Source organism: Octopus sinensis, linkage group LG5 (assembly GCF_006345805.1).
Source record: "Octopus sinensis linkage group LG5, ASM634580v1, whole genome shotgun sequence".
Lineage (NCBI taxonomy): Eukaryota > Metazoa > Mollusca > Cephalopoda > Octopoda > Octopodidae > Octopus > Octopus sinensis.
This window is the reverse complement of record NC_043001.1, coordinates 73,729,608-73,754,133: the sequence shown is the minus strand read 5'-3', so window position 1 is coordinate 73,754,133 and position 24,526 is coordinate 73,729,608. Positions and strand designations below refer to the sequence as shown.

At 32.2% G+C, this 24,526-nt stretch overlaps 1 protein-coding gene across 9 annotated transcripts in view; it reads right to left on the bottom strand.

Annotated features, from left to right (window-relative positions):
• Positions 1-24,526, bottom strand: part of LOC115211684 (rho guanine nucleotide exchange factor 11-like) — a 387,012-nt gene that overhangs the window by 324,787 nt on the left and 37,699 nt on the right. For 5 of the 9 annotated variants that reach the window (XM_036502748.1, XM_036502742.1, XM_029780328.2 and 2 more), the window contains exon 2: positions 12,663-12,707. The exons of the other annotated variants lie outside the window; for them this stretch is intronic. In XM_036502748.1, the coding sequence (XP_036358641.1) occupies positions 12,663-12,707 (45 nt within the window). The remainder of the gene's footprint in view (positions 1-12,662; positions 12,708-24,526) is intronic. 9 annotated transcript variants of the gene reach the window in all.

Here is a 24,526-nt window from a genome sequence, read left to right as displayed (position 1 = left end):
AAATCTGTTGTTATGTTATGGATGATGTAATTTTCATTGCAATTGTATACAATAAGCAGTTTATTTTAATATTACATTTATCAATTTTTTTTTGAAGTTGTTATTTAAACATAAGATTAAAAGTGGTGCAGATGATCTATTGCCCCTTTATTCCCAGTCCCCATATAAAATCTTACATCCCCAAAGGGCAGTATCATCCACTTTGAGAAGCAGTATTCTTGATACTCATTTGCATAGTAAAAGTAATTTGCATCAATGTTTTGGTAACATTCCTTGCCCCAAGGTACAATTCAATGTTTGTAACAGAGTTTAAAGAGCTACTTCATAACATAAAACAGTTTTTATCCTGTCAAAAACCTATTATCTATTCCAGCAATGTATCTTTAAAAAAAGAATTCAGCTATTCTATCTCATAAATGCAAGTTTCTCATCCACGAGACTGTTAGCAAGTTCAAATCACACCTAAACTATTTTAGACTTTCATCCCAAGAGGATCAACAGAGTACAAGCCTGGAGAGAAATTAGACCAATCTCTCTATAAGTATTTGTATAATTGAAAGATTAACAACCTACTCAGAAGAAATTGTGTTCATCATCTATTTACTCCAATGGACACAGTAATAAACTCTAGTGCTGACAATTGGCCAGACTTAAGTAAACTTAATCAATATAAATATACAAATTTCAAAAAATTGATGTCTTTTATATGTCACTATACATATTTGTTAATCAAAAAATAAGATGAAGTCTCAAAGTTGAAACCCAACAAATTATTTATCAGTGCAGTGGGTTGTAATTATAATCTTAGATCCCTACCACACCTGAGAATAAATGTTTGAAATAGCATGGCCTGCCCTTAAGGTTTACAACAAGCCTGATTACTTTCGTCATTTTATGTAATGACAATGGTGTAGATAGATGTCCTACTTTCCTTCAGAAGGACAAAGACAATCTCCACATTTATCAAAGAAACAGTCTTGAACCACAAGTTTTATCTCCACACTCACAGATACACACACACATACAAAGCAAAATAAAATAACACCTCAAAATGAGGGAAAATATTAAGTTTTATTATTTGGTATTTTGTGATGACCCCCATCACATTGTATTGCAAAGAGTAGAATTCTTCTTCAATCCTCATCAGGTTTTGACCATCAGCAAAGTTCAGTTAAGACCTACACTGAACACTTAATCCTCTAAAATGTCTCCCCTAGCAACATTGCTTTTTCCTCACAGCTCTCAACCTACAGAAGTTTAAACTGATCATCATAGCATCAACCTCACCTACCTAGAAGCACCTACAAAACTTCTGAGCCTCTGAGTCATCATAATCATTTTACATTTGATTTTTTATATTGGCGAGAGTTGGAGAGGTTTTCTGAAGCAGAATTTTACAACTAGATTCCCTTCCAGCCTCTGATCCTTTTAGCTGCCTTTTACAACACACAAGTACACAGTATACCTACCCTAAGATTGGAATATAGTAGTTAATAAAAATTGTAATGTTTGTAGCAAAATGGGAATGAATTTTCTGGCAATAAGTATTCAAGTACATTAATCGTATAGATGTCTTTAATTACAGCAGTTTTGTTATATGCATATATATTTATTACATATAAAAACACATACATGCTCACAGATATTAACATAATAACTGGACTAAAGTAATCAATATTTCACACACACACACCTGTCTTATCGGTATTTACAAAAGTCAGAGATAAAATTATGTCATTACAATATTCAAGTATTTTTCTTAAATGTAATGCTTTATAATAGAGGTGATAATGAGCAAAAGTAATTCTAGCTATTATCAACTTAACCTTTTTAAAACTGATGCACCTTATATCAGACTACCCCTTGTTCTATGATACAAACATCCTATTTCACAGTGATCTAATTTAAAACCTTCCATCAAAAGTCCATTATTTTATGTTCAAAACACCAAATTAATAAAGACAGTTATTTTACTAAATTCCTCTTTCTTTTCAAAATTAATTGAAACAATGGCAAGTGTAGTTCAACAAAAGGGTTAAATATAGTTTATTACTGCTCAAATAGTTATTTCATTTCTGAAGTTATATTTTATAACATCTGCACAACTTTATTTCCAGGTCTCTTCCATATCATATATCAGCCTTTCAAAAACAAAAAAAATTCTGCCCAGTTTATTCAACTATCCAATCAAGACCATAAGTGTATGTCTGTATACTTCATAACCAGTACATTACTATATTAAAGTAATCACTAGCTGTATTTCAACAAATTCCTTTTGCTGCACTTACAACCCAAATGTTGCCAACGTTTTATGCAAAAATTTGGCTTCTTTTCAAACATGAAGAGTGCTTCCCACTTTTACCTACTTCACCACCTAACAACAGTTGTAGCACAAGCTTTCTACGAAATGTTGCATACCAAACACTACAAAAATAATGGGGATTTTTATGGTTGCTTCACTAGGTTTCTAATTCTGGTCATTGAAAACTTTCGACTACTAAAAGATGATTAATTAAAGCACTTTTGAATAACATGTCTGAATTGATAAGGATTATTTTCCTGCAATAATTTTTTTTCTAATGTTCCATAAGGCAACAATGAAGTAACTTAGGAAACAACTTTTATTGAGAAAAAGAAGCCTTTAGAATTTTAGGTCAGAAATACTGAAAACTAGCTCTTTTTAGCAAATAAACTAGCCATATCTGGCTCAAATATTCTACCCATTTTACGTTGAAACTGATCAGATCCAGCCTCTCACACCCAACTTACAATGTCATTCTAATATAAGCAATCATATTGTCTAAAACTCACAGTTACATGATCATGCATGATTAATTCAAAATAATGTGAATAAATACACAATGCTTTTGAGAGAGTAATCTGAATGGTAAAGAGCTAAAGACAGCTTGTGTTTAATGCTGTGGTTGGATAGATAACCTAAGTTAACTATCATCAATGAAAGAAAGTATTTCATTAACTTCTCTGACCAAGACTATCTTGTCTTTACTTTACCTAAATTTTAAGAACTTAATAACATGCTGACTCATATTTTAAAGACAGCAAAGCATTTGTAAGGGAAATTTCACTGTTACGCTGGACAGATCAAATATTCAAAATTGCTGTAGTGAGATTGCTGTGCCTGTGGCAGATTTTATATCTGGTTCATAACATTATAAATATTGATTAATTGATAAATAAAACAAAACCAATATTGTTATTGTGATAACAAATAATTATCTCTAATACAAGATAACAATCTAATTTATTAGCAATATAACACTAGATTTTTTTTTTATACAATCACTAAAAGACGCACTTCAGTCAATTTTGTCAGATCTTCAAATTAGATCATAGGCAAATTAGCCAGAGATAAATACTTCAGAAGATTTGCATTTTCTCAATAACTCAACATAGAATCTACATGCTTACAACAATTCCTAAAGAACTACTTAAGAAACTAAATGAATTTTTTATATTCTAAAATCTTAAAATAACAACTTACACAACTGCACTATTGTTTTATTCTAAAACATATAAAGAAACTTTACCAATTAGACATAGGTGTGGCTATGTGGTAAGAAGCTTGCTCCTCAGCTACATGGCTCCAGGTTCGGTCCTATTGCATGCCACCTTGAGCAAGTATCTTCTACAATAGCCTCGAGCCAACCAAAGCCTTGTGAGAGGATTTTGTGAACAGAAACTGAAAAGAAGCCCATCGTGTATGTATATATATATATATATATATATATATACACACATCTATATCTATGTGTGTGTCTTTGTAGTTTGTCTCTACCACCACCACTTGACAACCCAGGTTGGTGTATTTGTCTCCCCATAATTTAGCAGCTCAGCTAAAGAGACTGAGAGAATAAGGACCAGGTTTAAAAAATAAATCCTGGGGCCAATTCATTGAATAAAAATTCAAGGTGGTGTCCCAGTATGGCCACAGACTAATGACTGAAACAAGTAAACGATAAAAGATAAAATTAAGTTTTCAATATAGATGATTTAATTAAAATCTTTGCAAACAAGTGATTATAGTATATTTCAATAAATTCCTCACCATTTTCAGGCCTAGTTTTTAACATGAGTAAGACAGAATTTGTTGAGGGGAATTTTCTATGGCCAGATGCCTTTCCTGTTGCCAACCCACATCTATTTCCAAATAAGGTAATACTTCCCCATTCATGGCCAGACATGTGATCATAGAAGATTGAAAACAAAGGACACACACAAGTATATATATATATATATAGCCGAAATTGCGAAGATGATCCGGTTCTTGACTGAAGATTGAACGCTTCGAATGTCCCGTCCGTGTTTTTTGTATCGTCTTCTAAATGTTTCACGTTCTTGTCCAAGTTTGTATTTTTTTACATTTACATATATATATATATATGCATATATGTATATACACATACATATATACATACATATAGACAAATACATTTGTGTGTGTGTGTGTGTGTGTGTGTGTACACACAGATACATATATGCAATGGACTTCTTTCAGTTTCCATCTACCAAATCCACTTATAAAGCATTAGTTAGCCTGAGGCTATACTAGGAGACACTTACCCAAGGTGCCACATGGTGAGACTGAACCTGAAACCATTTGGTTAGGAAGCAAACTTCTTCACTACTGAGCCATGCCTACTTTTGGAATTGTGTGTAAATCATTCAAAACAGGAAGATATTGTTTCATTCTATTTACTCTAAGTTACTCTTTACCTGGGCAAAAATACTTCCATAATCAAAGGAATTAAATTAATCATGTAACAAAAAAAAGCCATTTAAGCAAGAAAAGCATCCATGAAAATATCTTTCAAATATTCCTTTGACTCAAATGATACTAGGAAACCAAAAATGAATGTTAAATATTCAGGAAATTGAATTGTTGTGGTTAGGCTATAGTAACCTCAATTTTATGTATATGCCTAGGATTGAAAAGAGATGGTGATGTGGGGAGAGTTAAGGTGCTGAAGAAACCAAATTTTTTAGTTTTCTCTCTCCACTATTTAATATTAAACATTTCTTCTAGAAATAATCTTCTTAAAAACCAAAATACCAAAATATTACTTTTACTTGATTCATAAATATATTGATTTCACATTCTGGCACAAGGCCAGCAATTTGGGGGAGGGCGTAAGTCCATTTTATCAACCTCAATACACTACTAGTACTTATTTTGTCAACCCTGAAAGATGAAAGGTATAAAGTCAACCTTAGTGGAATTTGAACTCAGAACAAAAGGATAGATGAAATGCTGCTAAGCAACTTTCCTGGGATGCTAACAATGCAGCCAACTCACCGCCTTATTTGCAGCATAAATATAGTATTACTTAAACGGTTTCCCATCATAAAGGAATGGCTTCCTCTGATCAAGTTTTACACAGCTTAAAAAATTACATAATACTACTACAAATCTTATAGAAGCTATGTTGACAGTTGTTTAAAACAAACTGCACATATGGCTGAATGGTTAAGAAACTCACTTTGCAGCCATGTGATTTTAGGTTCAGTTCCACTGTATGGTGCTTTGGGCAAGTTCCTTCTATTATAGTCAAAGGCCAACCAATACCTTTGAGAGTAAATTTGGTAGACAAAAACTGTGTGGACATCAATGATATATATGTGTGTATGTGTCTTTGTGTCTGAACTTGTCCTCCTACACCAATTAACAACCAGTGTTGGTTTGTTTATATCCATATAACTTGGTAGTTCAGCAAAAGAAATTAATAGGATAAGTATCAGAATTTTAAAAAATATGTACTGAGGTCAGTTTGTTTTACTAAAATCCTTAAAGGTGGCACTCCAGATGGCAAAGTTCAATGACTGATACAAATAAAAGTTAAAAGATACTAAATGAAGATAAGCAATTTTTAGAGAAATATTTAGTTCCAATTTCTACGATCAAGAGTTGCCCTTTTTGTTACAAACATTTACACACACACACACACTTTCATACATAAAGTACATGCTTCCTGACCAGTTTACAGCACATTCACATTTAAAATTGAGAAATTTTGCTTTCCATAATCTTACACTTTTTTGTAGCAGTTAGTTATTTAAATTCTAAGATTATTCCTTAATCTTACACTTTGTCTAGCTGTTAGTCATTTAAATTCCAAGATTATTCCATATAAATCAGCTTCACTCATCACTGCATCTTTGTGAAGGTTCTATATTTTGCATCTAAATATAACAATATATTTTAAGTACTTTAATGAAATTAATGCTATTTCAATTAATTATTCTGGAAGATATTTCTACAAAATGTCGTTTAATAGTGAATATAACAAAGCTGTCTGCATTTATATTTAACACATTTGTGTACACTCAAATGTAGAAAGACCTTTGCTGCAGTAACTGTCATGGAAGTGAAATTCTCCTAAAAGACAATGTGTGTGAAAACACACTGAGCTGAGTTGTGAACATCATCAGACTGTAGGAAGTGCTTCTGCATCATTATGCTTCATCAGCTACAAACACTGAAACTGTTGTTCATAGCCCACTAAGAACTGCCATTCTTATATGAAAACAGCAAATAATAAACTTGCTGGTGCGTGCAAAGCTTTGTCAAGCTGGAAATAATAAAAGCAGTATACAGGTTTTGTTTACCATACCACTTCCTAAGGTGGTCTAATTGTTTTTAACCAGTTGGCTTCAAAGAAAATCTTTTTATCTTTTACCTTTTAATTGCTTCAGTCATTTGACTGCAGCCATGCTGAGGTACTGCCTATCTTTTTCTTTAATATTTCCAAAAAGTGTTTTATTTCCAGACTACATAGAAAATCTTACTGTTTTAGTAATTACAAACACTTTTTTCAGTACTGGATGAAACAATCTAATTTGCTGTAACATCTAACAAAAAAAATAAAAATATGTAATGACTGATTTCAGAATTAAGAATTAATATACATTTGTGTTTTGCTTGTTTATTTCTTTTTAAACTTAGGTTGCCATTTTATTCTCAATTTATTATTGTAAAATTCATACAGAATATAATAAATCAATAAGTTCCACAGGATTCAATCATTCATTGCCAATCTTAAGTTCAACCATTTTATCATGTAATTCTGCTGAACTACTTTTGTTACATTTCATTTTTTTTTTTTTTTTTATATACATTTTATTAAAATAAATTTGTCATTATTAAACTTCTTGATACCAACTCGCCTGAAACTACTTCTGATTCTATGATACAAGCTTTCACTTTTAAAGAGAACTAAATTAAAACTGTCCATCAAAATTTCATACTGATTTATATTTCAAACACAAGCTTAATGACAAAGTTATTTTACTAAATTCTTCTTTTGAAATGAAACTGATGTATTTCAACAGAAATATGATAATGAAAAAGTTAAGTTGGTGCTTGGAAAATATATTAACATGAAATTTTGATGGAAGGCTTAAATTTAGATATTTAAAAAGAAGAAATTTGTGCCATAGAAATAGGAATGATTTCAGATGAGTTGGTGTCAAAAGGGTTAATATTGATTGAGCAATAAACTTCTGAAACTAGAATAATAAAATATAAAAATTCCAGTAAACCGTTTTTTTTCAAACAGTTTGGCAATGATATAGTTTTGTAATATTTGCAATACAATAACTTGCATTCATGTATCCTGTTGTTGACTTGCATAAGCAATTATCTATCTTCAATATTTTCAAGTGTTTCAAGATAACCATCTAATTCTTTAGCAACATAGCACTAAGCTTTATAATTTTACTATTACAAAACTAAGAGATGCTTCAGTCAATTTTTGTCAGATGTTCAAATTAGATCATTAACAAATAAATAATTAGCCAGAGATAAATATTCCAAAATATTTCAGTTTCCCCCCCCACTCAGTTATTTAACATAGAATCCACAAGCTTACATTCCTTCTTAGAGGCTGACTCTGCAGAAGAAACTAAATCAATTCTGGAATATTCCAAAAGCTTTATAATTACAATTAACATAATTGGATAGTTTCATCCTAAAGCATTTAAACTTATCAACATTACAAATCTAATTAGCTAATTCAATTCAAATCTCACACAAAAGATCATCCCCTATGTTTTGACTTTCATTTGACCAAAACATTATTGCTTTGGGGATATATTTTAATCCACACTGTCATAACAAGTCTTTTACTAATGAACCCATACATTTAGCTTAAAACTTACTTCCATCTAAATATTCTTAGAGCTGCAAGTAATAATCCAAATAACACTAAAATCTTAGATGATTACTGGTATAGTTTCTTAAGAATTACCAATACAAAGTTTTACCGATTTATTAAGTTTGGCACAAACTACTTTATTAAGCAGGTTACATTTAAGTCTAAATGTTACCAGCACAAAAATCATGGTTACAAAGTTATGCTGACACCCATCCCACACCCATAATATAAAGCCATCACTACACATAAACTGTTCCAAGGTACTGCAGATTATTCAGTCATATCATGTGTAGAACACATAAACACACTAAACAAATAAACAATTTTTGGTTGCTATATAATAGTATAAAAAATATATTAAAATGTTCAGGTACTACTACAGAAAGCTACCCCTAAGCCCATTAATTTAGTGGATAGAAACTGAAAGAAATCCCTCTTTTGTGTGTGTGTGTGTGTGTGTGCGTGTGTGTAAATATGCTCACATATTGTTTGTTTTGATGAAGGTTGCAACTTATAGACAAGAACTCTTGTTGCTTTGCATGTCAACAAGTCATCTGCTCAATTTGCACCTTCAAAACCAAACAGAATAAAAGAGCCCTTAGTTCAGAAACAAGTAAGGGTTAGCATCAGGAAGTGCATCCAGCCATAAAGCAATGGCTTGATAACATATTCATCTAACCCATGCAAGCACAGAAAAAAGATGAATGTAAAAAAAACAAACAGAGCGGATATATATATTGTAACATTGTCAAAACTGCCTGACTAGTCTTCCTTTTTAGAGTGAGAAAGTACTTCAAGTCTTAACCAGCTATTGACCCTGTTTGGGTGACATTTATATTACCCAATCCAGTGCTCAATATATCAAGATCATATCTAAGAGGCAAAGGCTCATTTACCAACATATTTCAACCACCATTATTCCACAGCACACAATCTTCTATTCAAAGCAACTTTCTTCACCACAACCACCAACAGTGCTGCACATATATATATATATATATATATATTATATATATATATATATATATATATATATAATATATATATATATTATATATATATATTACCTATAGGATTGCAAGATCCCTGCCTCCTTCTGTGACAAAAATAAAATTATTATTTTTAGACTGGCAAAATTTTGAAAATATCAGACAAGTATGTTTTATTAATTTCTATTTGTCAGAAAATATCATGCTTATAGAAACTAGAGAAATATCTAATCCAGTCTGGTTTACCTCAATAATGTATAAGTGTACCAAACTCAGATATTGCAAATTATATAATGGCTTTCCATTGCCCTAAAAGCACAAGGACCTTCCTAAAGAGAAAAAATATCAAACACTGTTATATCACAAATATTATTTCATTGATGCTGACAGAGTAAAAGGTAAATTCATCTAAAGTGGATTTGATCTCAGAAATTTGAAACACTGAACTTTGGATATTATGGAACACATTGCCAAGTTAACCACCAACCACTATTAGTGCCACCTAGCTAAAAAGAAATGACCTAATTACATCAAATGTCCTGACTTGACTCCTAAGAAGCCATAAATACATTAAATACACTACTGTCACCATGTCTTGCAGTACCAATAATACCAAAATAACTTCTTTTGTCTAATCTAATTCAAAATATTAATATGTTTTCGTTAATAATTTGCTTTGTTAAATAAATAGATACACAATTCAAATATTCTTTCAGTTATATATAAGTGAAAAATCTTTTGAATTCTCTCACAGCAATGTTCTGACAAAGAAATTTGCAATATACAAAAGTATCTTCCTGTCCATAAGTAAAAGCAGTTATATTTTAGAAAAGTTACAAATCTCAAAAATACCTAAAAGAAAAAAAAAAACATATCAAGTTCTAAGAAGACTAACTAAAATAGATTAAATATCTGTAATCAATAGAGAAAACAATCTATTTTAGACTCTTTAAAACAAAGTGCTCTTCTTTTGCAGTTAAAATAATAATAAACAAACAACAAATTATAAGTATTGCTTGGTGTTTAAACTAAGAAATCCATCATCTCCATAAGTAAAAATGTTAAAAGATCCCAAACAACCTAAAAACACAAAGAATGACATTTCAGATAAATTTAAAACTTACTTTAATAAATTATGAAATATGAAGTTCTTTTATAAATTAATTACATCTTTTTTTTTTTTAAGTACTCAACTATATAATTGAAAAATATGTAATGGTTAATAATCATGCTTTGAACAGATTAGTTTCAACAATTTAATACAATAATACACAATAAAGATATCAGATGGTATCAGATGAAAATTTCAAACAAATGTAGTAGTAGCAGTAATAATAATAATGATGATGATGATAATAATAATAATAAGTGTAATAATATTATTAGCCACTAAAATAACTAGCTATATCTAGACAGCTGCCAAGCCTATTTGCTCTAAACCAAAGCAATGAAGTATGAGAGATGATGATTAAGTACAGATTTAACACGGAAACCTTAAGGCAGCTTTGTCAAGCAAAGAAAAAAAACAATCAAGTCAGAACTATTAGAGAAATATGAACTTTTACAATAGCAAGAAAAGTTCATGAAAATGTTAAAATAAATCTACCTTTAGAATGTCTTCGAAATCATGCATGTCAATGACGAAGAGCCATCAAGGTGTTGTTATTTGAAAACTATCTTAGTAACAAATATGCACGTGCAAAGAATATTTAAAGGATGAAAACATTGTCAAAGCCTCAGTAAAATATTTATATATATCAAGCTTGCAACACACAAACAGAGTTTTTTCTTGCACTCTTAGATTTAATTTGGTTCTATTTAATTAATTTGAATTTATAATGATAGACTTATTAAACTCAAGTAGGTTTAACAATGAAATTACTAGTAAAACATTTTATCAAAAAAGCAGAGATTACCGGAGATTAAAAAACATTAAACCATGACAAAATATAATTTTTTTTTCTCCCAGTGGAAAAGATAAAATGAGACCAACAAACCACTTATCAAGAATGTTCAAACTCCAATTTATACAATTAATGATTGGCTTCCTTTATTTCATTTGACTTTAAACTAAATCAAATTTTGAGGAGAAAATAAAAATTCCTTATTAAAATATTAAAATAAAACCATACAAATAAAAAAAACTGCAACCTTAAAATTGTACTTATAATTCCTATATATTTTATCTGATAAAAATTTTATAAAGTAAATTGTTGAAAATAAGTGTTTCCAAGATTAGCTAACCACAATGTGTCGATTAGAGAGGGTACCTGGCGCTTATGTAATATTTATTTATTCATTAATATCACTTATGCATTTATACAGAAATATGAATTTTGACTTGAAGTTTTAGAAAAAAATAAAGAAAATTTTAAAATATAATTAATAGCAAAAATAAAGATTAAGACCATTTGCAAATAAAGTGAAAGTATCTTCCGTATAGCAACATTAGCTCTTTCTTTCCTATCTTAGTCAATTCTAATCAATTAAATTCTTTACTTTTATACAATAGATAATAAAGGACTTAAACTCTATAACAATGATATATGCATGTACGTGTAAGTGAATAAATAAATAAATATATATATATAAATAATCATCATCATTGTTTAACGTCTGCCTTCCATGCTATGTTCACACACATTTTTTCAGTGAGTTTTTCTACCTTATAAGAAAACAGAAAGACCATAAAACAAGCCACTGCTTTAGTACACACAATATTTACACAGCATTTCATTCATGCTTCGTGAATTGACTGAACAGTTTGTAATTTTAAATGCCAGAAACTTTCAGACCTATTTTACTCATTTCAAAGACCAAATTTCATCAACAAAACTGAAATGCCATTATTTTGTACAGAAAAAAAAAGAAAAAAGAAGCAAAACAAACAAGGCTACAATCATTATAATCATTATAATCAGAAGCATCATCCAAATCGTATAAGCCAATGTTTTGCATAACTGAGGTATACAAAAAAAGAAATGTTTATCTGACAAATAAATATATAAATAGATTATACCAATTTTCAATAAACTGTGTTGTATAACTTTTCTATGAAGAAGAGAAAACAATATCAGAAAAATGTTAGTATTTTCTATTCAGGAAGCAACAATATAGCAAGAAAATCAACTGGAGATCACTGAAGTGAATATGTATATATATATATATATATGTGTGTGTGTGTATATATATATAAATATGAGTTAAAAAATGATCGAAGCTATTGAATCAACTATAAGGCATGCTCGAACTTTAAAATGAACAGCTTGCACGAAGTTGCTTTGAGTGAAAATTGCAATATGAACCACGATTGCTTAGTCAATGGAGGGTTGCATTTCAGCTTAACATTCCTAGGAAATAACTTCCTTAAGCTTGATGGAATCTAACTCTCTAACCCAGCATGTTAAAGACTAGAGACCATTCCTTAGATATTCAAAGAAGCTGAATGTAAGCTATCAATAACCGTCCATTGCACATAAAGGCAGCTGTGCATTTGCATTACCTTAGGCCCCTGAAACTGGACTTTCGGCCGACACTGGTACGCTTGCTTTTGTATAGAAAAGAAATGAAGAAAGGCATATAAAGTCATCAAACTAACAATTCACAAAATAAAATATTAAATATATATATATATCTATTGATGAATAACACAAGTGATTTCAAAATCTAAACAAAATAAAATTTTAATATGATTTAATACAAATGCTGAAAATTCAACAATATTAAATTTTATTGATGATGAATAGTTAATTATAATTTATATATATATAAATATACCAATTACAAGATATGAAAATTATTTTGATTGAAATAAATTTTAATTCATGAAAATTTTATACCTTTAAGCTTTAATTAGAAATTCTGAAATAAATAAATTTCATTTCATTTTATTTTTTTACACTTAATTTCAGCATTTAAGTAGGGGGTGGCGAATGTGGATAGAAATGAATACTAAATTGTTTAGAGAAAAACAAATGAAGCTTTCAGTAGATCATTTAATCATTTATATATAGAAAGTGACAATAACAGGAAAATGGTATTTTAGTGAAGAAGCTCATGTGAAGGTATGTAGTTTAGTTGATTAAATGCCTGAGATGAGTTGTTAATAAGATGATCATTTCTCAAATTCCTAACCTCATTTTTAGAGATGATTTTTTTTTTTTATCATTTACATCTAGGTTACATTTCGATTAGTTTCATTTCCAACTATCATCAGATATCTTATTTTTAAATATACACATAGAACCAAATTAGATTTGAACAAGAATCCTTCATTTCTAAACCAAGGGTAATAATGCTCTAAATACATAAAAACTGTATCTACAACATTCCACATATTTGAAGAAGTTCTTATAGAGCATTGGAAAACCTTAAAGAGAGAATAAATGTCTATAACATGAATATCCATGGAGTGATAGAGGAAATCATATTTTGCTATGAGATGAAATTTCTAGAATACAGAACCACCGCGAAAACTTAATAAAAAAAGAAATTAAAAAAAAACAAAAAAGGAAACATATAAAACATTGATAACCCAATAAGTAAGTCCAGTGCTGACATCAGTTCAATATGGCTGCCAGTTCAATATAGCTGCCTTTATTAAAGGATAAGCATAACGTAAAAATGTAACTTTAATTGTACATGCACTATGGCCCAATGTATAAGAGTGTATAATCCATCCATTTTTGTTTCCCACTGTTCCTGGAAGAGTCACAGAGGTAGAGTCTTCTGGTACCTCTTCCAAAGGGTTCCTTCCCTCAGAAGCAACCACCATTACACTTTCCAAGTATATAACACTTAGTTTTAAAAAAATATTCAGAGCCAATCTTTAATCCAGCTATATCTAACCCAAGTAGTCTATTTGTTTTATGTTAAAAATGATCATACCCAACCTCTCACACCTAACCTACTAAAAATATACAAGCAGAACATTAAAATTTTGAAACCACAAAATAATGTGATTAATTCAAAACAATGTAAATAAATAAGCAATACATCTGATAAAGAAACCTGAATGCTAAAGGGTTAATTGTTTATATTGAGTGTATGAGTGTATAATCCTTAGTTTAAAAATAACAGTTCCTAATTTAAATCCATCTAATCAAAACATAGTACAGATATAAACATTAAAACTCTCACTGGCAAAGATGAGGTTAATAGCCAGAAACATGATAATCTTATGAAGTTAGTGTGGTCCAGAGCATAATATAAACTACAAAATTAAATCAATAGAAATAACGAAAAATAGAGGATCCTCCATTTTTAATATAGAATTTGTTAATTAACCAGCACTATGATATTAATAACATTTAAAAGAAGATGCTTCTTCAGCACTGATTTTTGGTAAATTAGGGTTTAACCAGGAGGTATTGATATCATCAGACAGTATCAAATGATCATTGGGTGTTTCTACCCTGAATCATAACACCCTCCTATTGGGGGGCACCAGAGGTGGCCATCTCACTGCTCATCTCCTCCTGGCTTCCAGCATAACTTCTCTTTCTTGCTCCATAACCTGTGAGATCTTCTTTCTGCTGACTCAACCAAATTTGAAGGAATTTTAGTTTAAATATTGGAAACTAATAACTGGTCATTTAACAGTATTATTTACTAAACATTGTAAAGATCCATTCTTTGGAATGAAGCTTTCACTCATCATCATCATTTAACATCTGTTTTCCATGCTGGCATGGGTTGGACAGTTTGTCAGGAGCTGGCAAACCAGAAGACTGCACCGGGCTTCACTGTCTGTTTTGACATGGTTTTTACCAACAACCTTACAGAGTGGACAAATGTGTTAGAAATATATTATAAACTAGCAGTATCGCCCGGCGTTGCTCGGGTTTGTAAGGGAAATAACTATATAAGCATTTTTAGAGAGTTACTTCCCTTATAGATGCCAATTCAGGCTTTCTTAGCCATTTCTGTTTTGGTGTCTTCAAGCCATGAAGTCGTTGTTCTAAAAGAACGCTGGTCTCCTTGACAACGCTTTACGACGTTGATTTCCTTACACTCCCTTCCCCACAGCTTCACGAGGGAGGGAAGAAGGGGGAGAAGCAAACAGGTGCAGGTGTGACCATGGACGCCAACTCCGCCGCCATCGACACACGAAAAATTATGCATTAAAATGGAATAAAAAATAATGGTAAATTATTTTTAAAATCGTAGACTCATCGTAGACGCGCGCTAATAGCCAGACGGGCTTGATATTAATCACGACTATAAGATACCCGAATTTGGTTAAACTGCACCGCAAAATGTGGGAGGAGTTAGGAATCTAAATTGTAGGAGACAGACACTCACACAACTACAGTTTTATATATATAGATATTGGAATAGTTATTCAAATGTATGAAGAATGAATACTGATAGAAAAGAGTACTAATATTTATTGTGTTTAGAATTAACTCCATGAGAAATCATAAATGCACTTCCATTCTTTAAACAATAGAAAGAAAAGTATTCTTTCTTAGAATTATATATGAAATCAGAATGATATAAACAATAGTTGACTATACTCACTTTATTTTTAAATTTGGCAATAGTTTTCCAAAAAGGAAACGAAAATATAAAAAAAAAAACACTGAAGAAAAAAGTGTCATTCTTAAAAGGTCGACAGCAAAAAGCAAGACAGTAAATTCTGTATTAAAATATTAATTATGTACTAAAGTCTAAAGCCCATTGTTATATTAACTAGATAGAAAAAGCAAAAACACCAATTGTCAAGTACATCAACAAAGCAGTCTAGGAAGTCCAGAAAGAATCAGAGGTACTAATCAGCAATTTCAATGAAGCCTCAAATTTATAGATTTATTTGTACAACTGAATGTAAATATGTCCTTAATCGATGACAAATAAGATATATGTCTAATCATACAAGCTAAAAGAATCACACAGTTACGGAATTATTGAAAAAGAAACAAAAAAAATAAGAACTAATTTCACATGGCTGCATTGTTAAAAAAGTTTACTTTGTAGCCATGTGATTATCAGTTCAGTACTGATAGCCAGAAACTATACATATATACACATACATACACACATATACATACATATGCATGCATACATATATGGATAGATGTGTGTGTGTGTGTGTGTACTTGTGTTACTCGCCATTCACACACACACACATCAAATGCTTGATAGGTGGTGTTGGTTTGTTTACATCTTTGAAACTTAGCAGTTCAGCAAAGAGAAACCAGTAGAATAAGCAGCAGACTTAAAACTAACTACTGGGATCAACTTGCTTGGCTAAATAAACCCTTCAGGGTAGTACCCGTTCATGGCCAAAGTCAAATGACTGAAACAAGTAAAAGAATATATATAGACATATCAAGTATTTTGTGCCAGAGAAAGGAAACAATAAAGCCATTGAGACGAAAGCAACAAATTGAAAATAGCATCACGTCTGCAATATAAAAGGAACAGTTTCGTGTGCTAAAAGTTTACAAATTGATAAAAAGGAAACAACCAAGCCTTCACAAAACGAAAATAATATTCAATTCAGACCTACTAACCGAGAAATGGACTACAATTAAGCATTAGTTTAAAGCTGAGTAAGATGATGACAATTATATGAATAGAGGTCAACAATACATTTTTTCCTATACAAAAGTGTCATGGCAGAATATCTTAGACATTGGTACAACCTGTGTTTTAATTCTTACACATAGTGATGTAATTTAGACTGGCAGAAAGTTATTATGAATCATATTTTTAATAAAGTCAAACTACAATAAAATCTTTGTTTGATAACCAATACTTTCAGTTCTTACCTAATTTGGTGTCTTGGTAAATTACATAAACTCATAGCATTTCTGACAAACTAAATTTACTCCATAAAATTCCTTACAGTAAAAACTTACTTCACTAGGGTGTCTTCATCAAGAACTGTAAAACTTCCCTTCTAAATTTCAACGAGACTTACTTCAAACTTTAGTTTCATTGCATGGAAACTAATGTGACGTCTTGAAACAGATTATACTTGATATCTTCATCAAATCAAATTTTTCTTTCAATACAATTTTGGTCCACAACTGAGAAATTTGTGGAAAAATAAACACTGCTTGTGATGCTTGTTCACAACCATCATGTGATGTCAAGACAAGGGTACACACAAACAAGGCTGGAAACATTATTATTATTATTATTATTGATAATAATAATTCACCTGTCATTATGTTCTGAGTTCAAATTGTGCTACGGTTGACTTCACTTTTCATCCTCTCAGGGTCAACAAATTAAGTACCAGTTACGCACTGTGGTCAATGTAATCGACTAGTCCCCTCCCCCAAAATTTCAGGCCTTGTGCCAATAGAAGGATTATTAATAATAAGCCGACAGAATTGCCACTTCATCAAACAAAATGCTTAGTAGCATTTCATCCAGCTCTTTATATTCTGAGTTTGAATACAGTCAAGGTCAACTTTGCCCTTCACCATTTCAGGGTCAATAAAATAAAGTACCGATGGGGTCAATGTAATCAACTTAACTCTTCCCCTATAATTGCTGGCCTTGTGCCAAAATCTGAAACTATTATTATTATATTATTATTATTATTATATTATTATTATTATTGATAATAATAATTCACCTGTCATTATGTTCTGAGTTCAAATTGTGCTACGGTTGACTTCACTTTTCATCCTCTCAGGGTCAACAAATTAAGTACCAGTTACGCACTGTGGTCAATGTAATCGACTAGTCCCCTCCCCCAAAATTTCAGGCCTTGTGCCAATAGAAGGATTATTAATAATAAGCCGACAGAATTGCCACTTCATCAAACAAAATGCTTAGTAGCATTTCATCCAGCTCTTTATATTCTGAGTTTGAATACAGTCAAGGTCAACTTTGCCCTTCACCATTTCAGGGTCAATAAAATAAAGTACCGATGGGGTCAATGTAATCAACTTAACTCTTCCCCTATAATTGCTGGCCTTGTGCCAAAATCTGAAACTATTATTATTATATTATTATTATTATTATTATTATTATTGCTATCATCATCATTATTCAAAATGATTAGCTGCATTTTCTCCATCTTTACATTCTGAGTTCAAATTTTGTGAGCCTACTTTGCCTTTCATTCTTTCAGGGTTGATAAAATAAGTACCAGTTGAGTACTGAGGTCGATATAATTGACTCGCCCAAAATTTTAGGCTTTATGCCTCTAGTAGAAAGGATTATTGTTGTTGTTGTTATTTATCATTCAAGTAAATGATTGACAAATATAAAAGAATAAAATATAAATAAAAATAGATAAAAACAGCAATTAGTTTTATTAATATAACATTCATTATTTCTCCGTCACTCTCCTCCTCTTACTCCACAAATGTGTCTTTGCTTGTTCATTTTATTTAACATCAGTTTTTTCCTTGCTGACATAGATTGAACAGGAATTGATTTTGAGGCAGGATTTTCCTGCTGGCACTCTGCCTGTCACTAACCCCCACCTGTTTTTCAAGTAAAGGACTTTTACAGACATATATTCTACAGAGTCTATGAAATCACAGGACAATTGGTCATAATGCCAACAAGGAAGGTCACCATACATCAACACCACATTATTTAAACAGTGACAAGTGAAATATCCACATTCACACACATTCTTACACACATCATGTGTATGTGTGTGTAATGGGCTTAGTACAGTTGCTGTTTACCAAATTCACTCACTCAGCTCTCATACAAATTTATTCATTGTCCAGGGTGATGAGTGAATTTTCAGCATGACTGCATTTAAAAGCAGTGGTGGTGAAGCAACCTTCTCAACCATACAGCCATCATTATCTTAAGTTGACCTGGGGCTATAGTAGAAGACATCTGCCCTAAGTGCCATGCAGTTGAACTGAACTGAGACCCATATGGTTGGGAAGTCAACTTCTTAACTACACACCTGTACCTACACCTATAAATAGCCTTAACATATATTTTGTAATTAGAACATTACAATATTATTATAATGCTGATTATATGCCAAAATGTAAATATGTGACTAGTAAAACTTCCCCTCTATCATTCTCCCTAAGTCAACCAAACTGCAAAGATTTTGATTAGTAATAATTTCAAGAAACTTTTCAACGTGCTGAAACCTAGGCTTGAACATGAGACCTTTAGTTTTCAGCCAAACAACATTCATCCAACTGAACTATTTTGATTTTCTGTGAATGAACTTGTAATTTTTTTTTAATATTTTTTATGTCATAAAATGAGAATATTTTGCTAACGTAAATATACATACATATCCCCACTTCATCGGCACCCCTCTCTCGTAAGCCCATCCCACCCCTACACATTCCGCCCCTACCTTCCCTATCCTTCGCCCATCCCACCCCACCCCATCCCTTACACCCACTCCCACATATCCCACCTCTACCCTCACCCTCTGCCTATGCACATACCCCACCTCTACCTCCACCTTCAGCCTAACCCACATCCTACCCTTGCTTTCCCCACTCTCACCTCCCCCACTCCCAACACAATCACACCACACACCACTACACCATACTACACAACACACCACCACGCATATACCAGCACTGACCACCTACACATACACACACGCACATGTCGAGACCACTAGCCCTCTTCCACACGCACATACAAACTCTCTTATACACACGCACACGCACCTTCGTTGTGGGATCACCACTACTTTATTATCTCCCTTCTCCCTAGCTCTCCTGTGTGACCCTTCTGTCCGGCATTCGCCATGATAGATCGCTAGCCACTACACTTTCTTTATTTTCTCTGCTTGTTTCTTTCCGTGTTCCTTTCTGAGGAAGAGCATAGGCTCGAAATGTTAAAGACTTTTTCACTTCCTGAGCGTTATACTAATACATCTGTTTGTTGTCTATATCACCTGTCGACTTTTGTTTTTTTGTGAATTCTCCCTATATATATATATATACACACACACCTAATGAAATACAGTAAATAATTGGTAAAGTAAAAGAACTAATTCAGAATTAAAAAGCAATTAATAAAATAATTGGTTTGTATTTTTATACAATTTATACCTTTCTTTTACATGTTTTAGATTATTGTACAATATATATATATATATATTTATGCCAAGATAACAGATGTATTGCAGCAGTGACAAACTTCTATACCCCATACACATTTACACTCATACATGTCAGGGTTTCAGAAACACACACACAATTTAGTTGTCACTCAATCTCTTGAAAATAGCAGCCAAAGCTCTCATAAATCATACCCTTAAACAAAAGCTGAAATACAAGCAATAGGATTGTTGTGGTTAAAACACAATTCATAACAGTTTTTGACAACACAATAACACCAAAGTTTACTTTGAGTTAATGAAGGAAGGTCTCTGTGCAAGTACATGACCTGCAAGACACAACAGATGAATTTCCCACAAGTCACACTGTGCTGTCTTAAATTAAGGATGGATATGGTGGCACCTATAGATATAGCAGACCATGGAAGAGCAGCAATGGAAGAAGTTGAAGAACAACTTCTTAAATGACTTTGGAATCCAATCTTTGATCTAAAGCTTCAGCCACAGATAGTATCATAATGACCAACAGACAATTGCCCAGTATATACAATTATTTTACTTGTCATTAATTATAAACTCCAACAAAAATTAAACCAAAGTAGTAGCAACACAGACTCACCACCTTCAAAGACACTCCCTCAAAAATTCAAGGCTCATCTTCAATATAACAAACCTACACATTGTTCTCCCAACTCACATGATTTCAAAGCACTACATTCAACAACCTTGACACAAAGAATAATGATGGTTTCAGCAGCAACAAAGTCCCTACTTGCACTACTGTAACTACTATAGGTGTCAGTAAAGCTTTTGACTCCATTCCCTGCCACCAATTTACATTCAGCCACACAAAACACTGGCTAACAAACTATTCCTCATGTTGCCAAAGTTTGTAGTGAATAATCAAAGACAAACAAAAACAAAACATAAATAAATAAATAAGAAAAGATATAAAGAATCTGTAATTTCCCCCAATGAAGTACCAGATCTACCAGTTCATCTATTCTAACTGCCAGCCATCACACTGAACATAAATATATTATACACACACACAAACACTGAAGATAAAAATAGATATAACTACATACAATACCTCTACAACATTCACAGAACATGTAGAGAGGAATCAAAACAACACATACTTCTCACAGGTACCACATTTGGCCAACATTAAGAATTAATGCTCATATACAATTATCTAGATCCATCATTGATTATACCAGATTTGCTTTGGCTCCCTACTGCATCATCAAAAGTTGCACACAGACCACCAGGTAATGTAAAGGTCAGTTGGTTGCTGCATGAAGCTCAAAATTTGTCTCCATCACTAGATGACTTCACAACGTGTATTAAGTATTCTGTCTTTCATTGTAACCAAAAACTTGTGTATACACACACGGGTATATGTGTGTATATGAGTACACAGACATTAGGAAGGGCATCTGGTTGTAGAAAACTCTAAACATTTTCTCATCTGACCCATACAACATAGAAAAGCAGATGTTAAAATGATCTATTATTATTATTATTGAGAGAGCAGTGTGTGCCATTAAAGTAACACTGGGGTTACATGAAGCCCAACATATCCATCATGATTACCCATTTAATACACCAGGCTCATGCATCACAATCATATGTGCGCAACATGGTAATCTCATATCAAGATAAACAGCGCATGACCTTGCAGGTGGGGACCAAGTAAGGGTGGTTTAAGGATATTGAATGAAACACCCATGTTTCCACAGATGGATTATTCAAACCCCAAAGAATTCCTCTCAACACATGGTTATGATGCTCCCCAACTATTTCTGCTCATATTCAGAAATAATTCTAAATGGATTATTTAAAAAATAAATATTTGCTTTCAACTTTAGGTCCATTACACTTCTATTATTGGACTTGGGTTTGGTTCTCTTATGAGATAGCTCTTGCTAAAACCAATATTTGAAATGTCAACTCAGCTATGCTTTTTTGAGTATGAGTGATTGCACGCTTTAGACATTTTAATAACTACTCATCTCTCTATCACACATCTAACCTACACACAATGCTGCCTGATGGCAGTGGAGAGCTAATCACTATACCATGCCACTTTTGGAACAAGAAACAGAATTGGGCTTGACTATATTCAAGACAGCACCTACCATTATCGTTATCTCTACCTCTCTCTCTCTCTCTTTCATATCAAGACACTTATGAGGGATTCCATCTGACTTGCTTATATTTAATATACTCTAACATTCTCCTTTTTGTGTTGCTAGCCACCAGTCCCATCTTTACTATCCCGCTTCCAATACTCTCTCTTCTATCATCCTCTAATTACCTTTACCCACTAACCTTAGCTCTTCTGTCATTCTTTCTATATATACATAACACACACACATACATGCACACACACACACACACACACACACCATTCACCCTCTTGGTCATATTGCTTTGAATGAGCAAAAGCGTAACAGAATAGAGGACTCATTATTTTATTTTATGGTAACCTTACTAGTGCTGGTGCAATGATAAAACATACCCAGTACACTCTATAAAATTGTTAGCAAACAAGTAGAAACAATTTAGGATCAAGAGGACCCCTTTAGTCTGTTTGAACACATGAAAACCTCTTTAGTGTTGGTGCCATATGAAGCTTATGCAGTATATTCCATAAAGTGGTTGGTATTAGGAAGAATATCCAGTTGTAGAAACCATGTCTAAAATGGACTTTATGAGATGTGGTCCTTTGAACCATACAGGAGGGCAGTAACCATCCATCCATTTTCTCTACCTGCTACTCCTGACAGAGTCACAGAAGTAGAAGTCTCAGTTGGAAGAATCCATCTTGCAACCCTTTCCTTGACATTCTAATCACATATCCCTAGTACCAGACACATGACCCCCTCAATGCAGAGAAGTAGCAGCTTGACTTGAAGAAACACCCTGACCTCTGAGCTACACAGACTGTCAAGTAACTCCAAATAAGAATCAACTTAGACAGTAATAACCTATCCAACCCATGGCAGCCTGATGATTTTGTGGGGGAGGAAAACAAATGAAGAATTAGCTAAAATAGAAATCTTAAAATGTCTGTAAACTGAAAACTCAGAAATCTGTATTAATCAACTCTTTCAATCATTTTCCAATAAATCACACTTTAATTCTTAAAAGGTTGTCAAAAAAAATCTGTAAAATCAAGTTAACTGCTCTCTCCACCAACAAACTAATAGATTATGAGAAGTCACTGAGAAGAGTATGAATAAGTTTTCTAGCTAGAAGAGGTGTATCTAGGCTGACAAGTTTTCAAAAGGAAAACAGTTGTGATGCTGATGTCGGAAATATATCATTTGTATGGCTGTGAAGCAAGTAAATATTTATGAAAACTAAAACAAAACTGAGAGAAATTTGATATACTTGATATGAAATATGAAACTAAAAGATAGACTAAGGATCAAAGGGGATAAGATATAAAATAGCAAAAGCATAAAATTTTTGCAACAGAGAAGATTAGGGAGATACTATATGAAAGATAAGAGTTGCATAACAAGAACAGAAAGAAAAATTAAAAAGAAATGTGAAAAAAAATAATGAATGCTGACTTCAGAATAAGCACTAGTAAAAAGAAAATGGAAGAGAAATGTGTGTCTAATGCCAAAGTGCGAAAAACAGACATTAAGAAAATTATTTAATAATTTGAAATTGCACAATAATCAAAATCTATCATTTACTGCAGTCATAAATTCTTTTAGATATTTCAGCACTTAGTCTAGGCTCAGTTGTTAAATATTAGTTATGAATTACCAATTGTTCAAAGAATTCCCTCACAACCACAAGTCTATCATTAAAATAGCTTGAAGCTGTTCTTCATTTTATCCAATTATGCACCTTTTCATCTCAACTTTTATGAAGCAAAAATGCCCAAATTTGTTCAAGAATCCATTGCAGATCATCATTTAAAGAATGAAATCAAATTACAATGTAAATAAATCTCAAGCAATAAACTTATCTTTTACTTGTTTCAGTCATTAGACTGCAGCCATGGTAGGACACCATCTTGAAGGGTTTAGTAAAATAAATTGATTCCAGCACTTATTTCTTTTTAAGTTTGCTACTTATTCTATCAGTTTCTTTTACCAAACCATGAAGTTACAGGGACATAAACAAACCAACACCAATTGTCAAGCAGTGGTAGGGGACAAACATAAGCATACACACATGCATATATACAATGAGCTCCTACAAAGTTTCCATCTACCAAATTCACTCACATTAGTCGGGGGCTATGGTAGAAGACATTTGGCCAAGCTATCACACAGTGGGACTGAACCCGAAACTATGTGGCTGCAAAGTGA